The sequence below is a fragment of the Mus pahari genome, chromosome 2, assembly GCF_900095145.1.
Source record: "Mus pahari chromosome 2, PAHARI_EIJ_v1.1, whole genome shotgun sequence".
NCBI classification, from domain to species: Eukaryota; Metazoa; Chordata; class Mammalia; order Rodentia; family Muridae; genus Mus; species Mus pahari.
In genome coordinates, this window is record NC_034591.1 from 85,381,164 (window position 1) to 85,392,051 (window position 10,888).

General features: G+C 38.3%; 1 protein-coding gene across 1 annotated transcript in view; it reads right to left on the reverse strand.

The window, feature by feature from the left end:
* Il23r (interleukin 23 receptor) overlaps positions 1–10,888 on the reverse strand; it is a 73,007-nt gene that overhangs the window by 30,095 nt on the left and 32,024 nt on the right. Inside the window, exon 7 of the mRNA XM_021191222.1 lies at positions 1,181–1,337. Coding sequence (XP_021046881.1) covers positions 1,181–1,337 — 157 coding nt within the window. The remainder of the gene's footprint in view (positions 1–1,180; positions 1,338–10,888) is intronic.

Genomic DNA, 10,888 nt, shown 5'->3' on the forward strand with positions numbered 1-10,888 from the left:
AGAAGATGGCCTAATCGGCCATCATTGGGAATAGAGGCCCTTTGGTCTTGCAAACTTTTTATGACCCAGCACAGGGGAATGCCAGGGCCAAGAATTGGGAGTGGGTGGGTAGGGGAGCATGGCCGGGCGAGTGGGAGGGTATAGGGAACTTTTGGGATAGCATTTGAAATGTAAATAAAGAAAATATCTAATAAAAATATATAAAGAAATCAGAAATGAAAAGGAGACACAACAATGAACTATATCTTAAAATAATTATTCTGTTTGCTGAATATTAACAGTTGAAATTATTAAAATCACGTTCACAAACAAACAAGCAGAAAATGATTTGGACATCAGGGGGCGCCAAAAGAACTTGACTTGTCCGGCTCCTTCCACTGTGAAATCACAGATCACAGTTATCAAGCTGTTACAGTAAGGATGATGCCATTAATGATGTGAACATAATTAAGCCAGAGGTGTTCTTTTTGGGAAGAAAAAAAAAAGCCTGGCATATAAACTATACATAAAAGGCATACCTCTGGTCCATGGATGCATTCCGGAATATGAGAATTATAATTGATTGACTTTATCACTTGATTACAATTGAAATTTATTTCACTCAGAAGGCATTATTGTGTGGCATGATTCAATGTACGTCTGTGTGTAATTATTTATAATAGGAGGATATCTTTCAAATATCTATCAGCAAGGTCTTTTTGAGAAGCCTTTAATCCCATGGTTAAATGTTTTTGGTTTTTTTCTGATTCTTTTAGTATAGTGATAATTAGTGTTTTCTCATTATTTGAATTTTTAAAAATTTTGGTTTTATATATATATATATATGTGTGTGTGTGTGTGTGTGTGTGTGTGTGTGTGTGTAATAACTCAATGATACTTTCCAAAACAAAGACTGATAGAAAATCAGTGTGGGAATTGTCACCCCAATGGTATGTGGAATCAAGAACCCTTTGTAGGGGGAGAAGCGGGTGAGTGTATTGAAACCTCAGCCTTACCAGGTAGTTTAAACCATTTCACAAATTGTCAACTTTAAAAAGCTAATTTCAGTGACTGCTGATTTCAATGTTATTATTCTCCACAAAATAGCTTCTCTCAATGATAGCAGGCAAGCTGAAAGAATGCTCAGAAAAGAGAGATCAAAAGGAAAGCTACAGAGAACACAGTAATGGTTTATACCCACCTGTCTGGGAAGTTTGATGGACAAAGGGCGAACTCCAAGGCTGCCAGTTTCTCTTACCAGTTTCTTGACATCGCACTTGAAATACATACTTCCTGTTTGCCTCCAGGTAGAATTCTGACTGCTGCACATATGTGAAATTGGCATCAAATTCTTTAACCTAAAAAAGATGCACAATGGAAGTGAAGTGATAGGTAGAAGACCTATGGGACACCTATTAGAGTCTGGGCACTTCCTAGAGCCAGAGAAAGCTAGCAAGAACAGAGCACTCTGCATAAAACATACACACAGCCACATGCAGGCTTTAAAATGAACCATTTGACAACTCGGAAATTTCCAGAAATTCCAAACTATAATACATTTTATACTTTGGAATAAGTGTTCCCCCCAGGGAGGATGGGAGATTTCATTTTTAATGAATCATATTCTTTCTTCGTAACGGGTTTCTTTTTTCTTTTTTGTGTTAGGGTCTGATGAAGTACAGGCTGGCTTCAAACAACATGTAGCTGTGGATAATCTTGAACTCTGGTTCTTCTTGTCCTCACCTCCTAGTACTATGGTTTGGGGGATGCCCCGTTGCCCAGTTACTTGGTGCTGGAGGTTGAATTCAGGGCAAGAATTAAATGTAATTTCCCTGAATGATAGAAGTATCTCATTTGTTTGTGAATAAATTAGAAAAAAATACTCAGGAGCTAAATTGTTAAGTTGGTCCTTATTAGAGATTTATATAAACTGCATAACATGTACGAATGTGTGCGTCAAGTGATTGAGAGCAAAGAAAACATTCAAGGAAGGTGAAGGAACTCTGAAAATATTCCTGAGCTATTTCCTATTTCCTTCCTGTTGCATTTTCAGAGTTCACCTTTCCTTAATAGGAAGGGTGAGACCCAGTGCCGTAGCCAAAGTGACTGACTAGGCACAAATGGAACGTGATGTCTCTACCCAGCCAGAGAGCCTATTCACTTGATCAACAAGGAGTTTTATCTGCTTTAAAAGAGTGATAGAAACACATTAGCTAAATGGGTCTCCGGTTCTTACTCTCCTCACATACTCAAGGTCACTCATTCCTTCCTCCAAATACAAGACCTTTTCTCCTCCTGCTGCCTGAAGTTAGAGACAGTTGCACACATTGACTCACAGCTGCGCTCTAAACCTTCCCATATCCTTGAAGCATGTACGAGGGGGCACTCTCGCTACCTCATGGGTCCGAACTTTCCTCAGACAGTCCATCTCCTTCATTGTGCACCTTGAGCTCCTAACCTGAAACCTTTCATAATGGTACCAAAACCCATGAGGGGGCTCAGCTGAAACAGATGCTTTCTGGGGCCCCATTGGTCCCTCTACCCTTACTGCTGCTTCTGCACACCCTCCACTGGCTCCTGTCTTTCTTTGGTAAAACTCATCTTTGGGACAATTGCTATCTGTGGATCAATTAAATGAAAGTTAATGTTAAGACAGGTGTCTCTTCTGAACTTGGGTTAGAGCCCATTGCTCAGTTTTGGGGATGTCCAAACTCAGCTAGTTTTCCTGGGTGTGTCAATGGCCACACTTCTGGGAGGAGATCAAGAAGCAGGCTTCCCTCACTTGTCTCCACTTGCTTGATTCACTCAGCAAGCCTCATAATGGATACAGCTCATTCTTGCCCATTCTTGCCTGTCTAGGATTCTCCTTTCAGGTGCCTTTTCTCAAAATGCTTTAACATTGGGAGGAGGGGGGAGGGATCATACCCAAATGACCAATTCTCTTTTATAACATCATCTCTTCACAGAAAAATCAACAATGGCTTTCGATGGTGTAAACATAGTTCCCGTGATGTAAACATTTGTACAGACCTAGATTTTATACAGCATAGTGGCACATAGTGGCAAATGGTTCAAAGATTCGTGTAGCAAATGTCTTTTCTACCTCTAAAATACCTCTTTTTCATCTCTGCTCCTCTTTACTATATTCTCCACACAAAAGCACCCTGTCCAGAAAGTCTTCCTCCGGCTGGTTGGAGACTGCAACTTTTCCGCAGCTGCTAGCCTCATTCCTAGCCCAACTTTCTGCTTTGCTCAGATGACAAACCCTCCAGCTTCTCCAGTGCCACACTTGGGTTTTATCTGTCCCCTCTGACACATTGTGGCTCAGACTTGCTACTTTCTGGCTCTCCGGGATCTTCCTAAAAGCTTCCCTATTTCTCTTAGACTTGGCCGGGTGCTCATGCTCACCATGTAGTTGTTCTCTATCTCCCCTCATGGAGGTAAGGCTTGACTAAGGTACCCCCATCTTGTCCTGACTCCATTTTGTGTTTTCTTGGACAGTTCTTCGCTTTCTACCATACAATAGTCACATTTACCTTGGCAATGCATTTGAGATTTCCATGGCCTTAACCATTGGTCCAGATGTATTAACCAAAATAATTAATGCTTATACAAACTTAATTATAAACTAAAATAACTGAGGAAGGTATAAGTGAAAAATTAATTGTTATTATGTTCAAATTAATTATAATATTCTGCCAGAAATGAATGTTTCAAGGTTATTCTGACCTTCATTTAACTTTGATGTAAATGATGGTCTTTGTGAATTTCATTTTTAAAAAAGGCTGTACCCCTGAGCTTTGGCACCAAGACACTTTGAGGCATGAGACTGCTCTTGGTCACTGGCTAATAAAGGACTCAGATACTTTTAATTGGCTTAACCAGTGTGATTGTCTGTACCTTTCTTGTATGGATTATTATAGGTGCCCCACCCCATCTCCAGCGCTGCTCATTGTAGAACCCACCACTACTTTTCCAGTAAAACATGCACCAGCCACCACCTGCAGACCAGAGCAGGTTCACATTCTCATTCTTTCTGGAATGGGGAGTCCACTTCTCCCTCTATGCTAACTTCTGACCAAAGTGAGACCATGCTTCACCCTGAGAAATATATCAGAACCCAGAGTGCTATCTTGTTCCATACAGCTTACCTTCTACCAGCCTCGTTCTCAATTACATTTAAGAAAAAGCTGGTTTATGTTCAACTGACAAAAATATACAAAGTGAAAAGAAATTAAGTAGGAGACTGGTGGGAGGAGGAGAACCTCTCGGGATGGAAGTCCTCTTTCCTGACACGTTTGTTTGAAAATTTCATACAGAAGATTTAGAAATGGTCATTCAACCCTTTACCTTCTCATACTGTGTTACATGTTACTTCAGTGTGTTGTCATGTGTTGATCAGATTTCACATGTGTTTCTAAGGGTTCTATTTAATATGTTTTATATGACCTATAATGTCTATCCATGGCCACACTACATTTTAAATACTTTATGGCTGAATTTTTTGTTTGTTTGTTTGTTTTGTTTTGTTTTTCAAGACAGGGGTTCTCTTTGTAGCCCTGGCTGTCCTGGAACTCACTCGGTAGACCAGGCTGGCATCGAACTCAGAAATTCACCTGTCTCTGTCTCCCAAGTGCTGGGATTAAAGGCATGCACCACCATGCCTGGCTGGCTGATTTTTAAGACGTGAGCATGTGAATGAATGTATATGTTTAAATATGTATATACACATAAACATTTTTGGAATAAAGAGTTTTTAGTTTAAAGATAGAGACATCTTGTAGTTTATAGACAGCCTTAATTTTATTTGCATCAAAAATATAATTTCTCTATTATGATGTATTTTGGATAATGTCTCAGTTAGGGTTTTACTTAGGGTGAGAAGATACCATGACCAACACAACTCTTAAAAGGATAACAGGCTGTTTACAGGTTCAGAGGTGCAGTCCATTATCATCAGGGTGGGAGCATGGCACCATCCAGGCAGGCATGATTTGGGAAGAACTAAGAGTTCTTCATTTGAAGAACATCTACATTTGAAGGTCATTAAGAAAATACTGACTCCCATGTGGTTTGGAGGAGGGTCTCATTGCATGTGACCACAATGACACACTTCCTCCAACAAGGTCACACCTACTTCAACAAGGCCACTCCTCCTAATGGTGTTACTCTTTGGGCCAAGCATATTCAAACCACCAGACAATAATTAAATCCTATGATGTAATATGATTTTCTGAGTTGTCATTTGAAATGTATTTATTGACAAAAAGTATTCTCTAGATTTTCAAAAATAAAACAAAACAAGAAAAAATCATATGAAAAATATCTATGGATACTAAAGTATACTTTTGGTAAAAAAAAATTTTAGCAAAAAGGAAATGATTTGTATGAAAATGGGCTTTTTATGGTTAGGAAAAGAATTGTTCCAAAATGAAAATAGATTACAATAAATTAAAAGATTAAAGTATGTTATGAAAAGGTTATGGTAGTTAAATGTGAAGAAAAAAGATGACACTTATAACTCAGTTGTTTTTAATAATTAAAGGCTATTAAAATTAGGACTCTGTTTAATGTCTTTTATCTTTTTAAAAACTAGGTAAACCATCTAAAATGTAATAATTAGACTTCTCCAAATGTTGTGTGTTTTCCTATTGGGCAAAGTTTCAATTTGCTAGAGAGGCCTGAATAATTATAATTTGCCCCATTATTAAAAAAATAATTGTTCCTATTATTTTCAGTAAACAACTTCCACTCATAAAATGTCAAAACTAACTAGTGTTTGGCTTTCTTTTAAGAGCTGCCTTTTAGAAAAAAGTCTATTGTCACTTTTAAAATAAGTACTCAGTGTCTTACAAAAAGTTTAGTAAAAAAACAGGCACCATTTCTAGTTAAGGGAGACATATATTGTGACGAGGGTCTTTTGAAAATGATAACTAAAATTTTAAAGTTGATTATAAAATCTTTGCACAACAAGCTTCTGAAAAATGAAGATATGTATTAATTTGGAAGAAAACTCCCTCTACTTTGGAGGGAAAGGACCATATTTTACATTTCTTAAATCCTGTTATATTTTTAAATATTTAAAATTTTGCTTGATATATTGCTAAATGATAAAATGATGCCAATTTCTGTCTTGGTCAGAATACAAGTAGCAACATTGTATCTTTACATTACTATCTTGGTGAGGTACAGGTAGCAACATTGTATCCTTACATTATTTGTGGTTTGGTTATGATTGCTTTCTCACCCAGGCTTACTACCTTACTTATTAAATCAAGTTTTCATAATCAAGTTTTTCACTATATTTATCTGGAAATTTTTCTTATGTTTTTATCTCTTTCACTAAAGGTATCGGGTACATGAAGAAAAACAATTTTGTTATAGGAAAATTTAAAACAATACTGCATTGTGACCTGATTTCTTCTATAATGTGACTTTCCATTTACTTTCCTACCCACTGCCTTTATTTTTTTAGGACTGTGCTGGTGTGTATATGCTTGGCCCAGGAAGTGACATTATTTGGAAGTATGGCCTCATTGGAGTAGGTGTGTCACTATGGGAGTGGGCTTTAATGCCCTACTCCACGATGCCTGGAAGCCAATATTCTACTAGCAGCCTTCTGATGAAGATGTAGAACTCAGTTCCTCCTTCATGGTGCCTGCCTAGATGCCACCATGTTCTTGATGGTAATACTCTGAACCTCTGAATGTCTAGGACAGCCACAATTAAATGCTGTCTTTATAAGAGTTGCCTTGGTCATGGGTCTGTTCACAGCAGTAAAGCCCTAACAAAAACAAGGACATACTATGTTTTTGGTTACTTTTATTTTATTTCTAAAATTTATTTTATGTGTATGAGTTTTGCCTGAGGTTGTGAAATGCCAAGTGGATGCTGGGTATTAAACCTGGGTCTTCTGGAGAAGCAGCCAGTACTCATAACCACTGAGTCATCTTTCTAGCCCCTTGATCATTTTAAGTTTAGAAATAATACCCCATTATGATATATATTTGTAGATATTGCAGATATTCACTTAGTTTTGGGTAAATAACCATAAAATAAATTTCTCTATGGTCTCATCACTTACAGTACCATAAGAATGACCAATACCTGGAACTCTTTTTGCCAGTGGCTCCAAAAAATAACACCTGATCAGGTTCTTCACAGCTTACTGCTGGTACCAACCTCTGTACTAGTTACATTTCTATGCTGTGATAAAACACTGTGACCATATCAACTTATTGAAGAGTTTATTTGGGTTTACAGCTCCAGAGGGATAGGGTTCTATGATGGCAGAGTGGAGACATGGCAGTTGGAACAATATGCTGAGGACTTATATCTTGAACTACAAGCAGGAAACAAGAAAATGTGAAATGAGAGTTACATGTAGATTTGAAACATCAAGGCCCACCCCCAGGGACAGACTTCCTCTAGCAAGGCCACACTTCCTAAACTTATCCAAACATCACCAACAACAGGAGTTGATGTTCAGATGCAGAGACTATGGTAAACAATTCTCATTCAAACTACTACCTACTTCAAATGTGTCGTACCTTTTTTTCCTGGTGGCCATGGCTTGCCAAAATTATTACCAAATTTTTTTTAGGTCATAGCCTAAATAAGGCTGACAGCCCTAATAAGCTAGGACCAGTTAGCCTAATAATTATCCCTAATAAGTTCTGTCACACACCTACAATGGAACAATTAAAAAGACAAAGTAATGATGAAAAGCAAGATGAGGGGATTTATTTAATGTGACCACAAAAGGAGAACAAGGCTGTCCAGTATATCATAGGGGCTCTAACATGAAATTTAGGTTCAAATAAAGGGCAAAAGGTGTGCATAACTAAGTAGTCCTGGTTAAGGTGTGATCCACCCATTTCCACTATCATGGCTCCAGCCTGTCCTTCAAAATGATCCGACAAGTTGTTAACTTGGTGTGAAATCCCTCTCAGTAAGACAAAGTATCTTTTCTGGCAGGGACTAGGATTCTGGTCTTTTCCTTCTTCCAGTACGAGATCCCTGGGTAGGGCTGGATTCTACCATCTTGGGGACCATTGTTTCAATATTCTAATAGCCAAAGGGAGAGACAGGTTCCTGTCAGAAGACATTTACACTTGGTGGACTAATGTCAATGAAGTGAATGTATGTGAACTTGTATATTTACTGTTATTCAATAAATTCTGATGTGGAAAGCCACAAATGTGTCTATGTTATTCACATAGCTCACACAGACACAACCAGCATTGGAGATCTGGTCTTATTTTGTAGTTTGGACAAGGCTGTGGCTGGTTTGTTTTCTGATTGCTATTTCTGACTTTCTAAATCTTCACTATAGGTCTCAACCCAGTCTTGGGATCCAAGAATAGACTGAATTGAAGTTCTTTGAGGAAGCTAAACCTACACTAAAGATCTTGCAAAATCTTACATCATGACTGGCCAGAGTATCTTGATTGTGGAGAGATGAAATGTTGTAGTTTATACCCCATATATTCTTGAGCTGTCTTACCCCCTTTAACAACCATTTGTCTTAAGTATTGCATTTGGCCTAGTATTCTCTTAGGTAAATGTCCTAAGCCCTCAGATGGTGGCATCCACTAACTTTACGATTGACACACTATATTCCTGTATTATTCTCAGGATTCATAAGGCACAGTGAGAAAGGGATTGCTGTAGACTGAACAGTTTGAAAGTTTCACCCCACAGCTTGTGATCTGAGCCACAAGGCTTTCCGTAGATAGCTATCTACCACTGCCCTCTTGCTCTATTTGATGAAAGCAGTGTTACCCCAAAACTGAGGTGAAAGGTGAAGCCCCTTTCAACTCTCCACGTTTTTCCACTCATGGCCACAAAGAGGCATGAGCACGATGAAAATATAAAATACCTTCATCCTGGCTATTTTTGATGTGACCGGGAAATCAGAAAGAAGCGGCGATTCAATTCTCCTTTTTCTGTTTTAGTGGCTTTATTTTAGAAGTAGGTAGAAGGGATGGATGGGATGTTGGCTTTGGATTGAAACCTGGTGTTCTCATTTTCTGAATATTCACTACCAGAAATACAGAGTTCGTGAGAGGCACTTACGTCCTAACTATGTAAGTTTGTAAACACATGGCTTTACTCATCCAGGCTGTGTTTCACTTACATAATGAATGGAGCTAATACTACCTGCCACAAAGGATTGTTGTGAGGATTACAGGAGACTATGTATCTGATGGGGACAGGAGGGACAGATAGAGGCACTTTTACATTGGCTGCATAACAGTTTCCTCAGAATTCCCTCCATTGAGGAGGGAAGGCTCATGAAGTTTAGGAGGTAAACAAAAAGTCTCTGCGATGACCAAGAGAACAGAAACTCGGATGATTCTCGAGGGCTCCACCCTAGTGTGAAACTGAGTAAACACCTGATTGGGAGGGGCCTTTGGCAGCTGGGTGCCACATGGAGGCTGAGTTACCTGAAAGCTGTACAAAGAGCTCCAGGGTGTATGCTTTCAATGAGTCATCACCAATGTTGGTTCCTTTGGGTGAGGCAGCTGCTTTTGAGTCATCCCTGCTCCTGTGGGTAACTCCTCACTCATACTCCTGTTAGGAACCCCAAGAAAAATTCATTGTTTCACAGACTGGGACTTTGGTGTAATCTTTCATTTGGTTTGTCGTGAGTTCCCTTCTTTCTGGAGTGAACTCTCTCTCTCTCTCTCTCTCTCTCTCTCTCTCTCTCTCTCTCTCTCTCTCTCTCCCTCTCTCTCATTCTCTCTCATTCTCTCATGTCTATGTATCTATCATTTATGTATTTATTTATCATCTATAGTCTGTATATCTACCATCTATCTTCTATGTATCCATCTGTTATCTATGTAGTTATCATTCGTTATCTATCTACATCTACCTATCATTTACCTAACAATCATCTATCTATCTATCTATCTATCTATCTATCTATCTATCTATCTATCTATCTATCTATCTATCTATCTATCTGGCATCTATCTAGCATCTATTATCTATCTGTAATCAATCTATCTATTATTCCCCCTCCCATTTGTGTGTGTATGTATTGCAACTCTCCAGGAAAATGTCATCATACAACGTTCTATACTATAAGGGCACATTTGTACTTCATAATTTGAAAGATATCTGTAAAAAGTACATGGGAAAAAGCCCAGTACTGCTGTTAGCAGTTTGTTTTGAGTTAACCTAGATCCAATCCGTATGGTGACTTGGGAGGAATATAAGATTCAATGACCTTGAGTGTATCGGAACTCCCCTCCTCCTACACAGAGGCCATAATGAGGGAAAGCATAGCAGATAAGCAGAGACAAAGCTGACCACCTGACCAGAGGGACAAAATTAAATCTGAGAAAGACTTAGTGCCTTTGTTTTGACTTGCTATAAAAACATGTCAACTTTGATATCCTGAAGATGTATGAACTAAAACTCCCGACACAGAGGTAGGCAAGGAATGGCTGTTCCCGAGGGCTAGAACAAGCCAAAATATGGCAATTAGCCTCTGGATGTACAACATACCATTGCTCCATAGTACTGACGTTCTCATTAGTCATCTAGACAGCCACAACTTCTTTTCACCAGCTATGTCTGTGTCTTTAGTTATGTTGTATATGTATGTCAGTGTATCAATACACACAAACATTTAAAGGATTTTAAGGATACTTTTTGTCACTACTGTGTCTTTAAAAACAAACAAACAAACAAACAAACAAACAAACAAACAAGGTTTTTAAGATCCTTATTTTAGCCAGGCCTATTTAAGAGAAGAACTTTAACTGTGTATTTTTTAAGTTTGCATTTTAAAACCTATTTTGAGACTAACACAAACATATTAGAATTTACATATCATTTTAATGTGTTACACAATAATGATACATTTTAGAACTTTTTTTTTTTTTTTTTTTTTTTT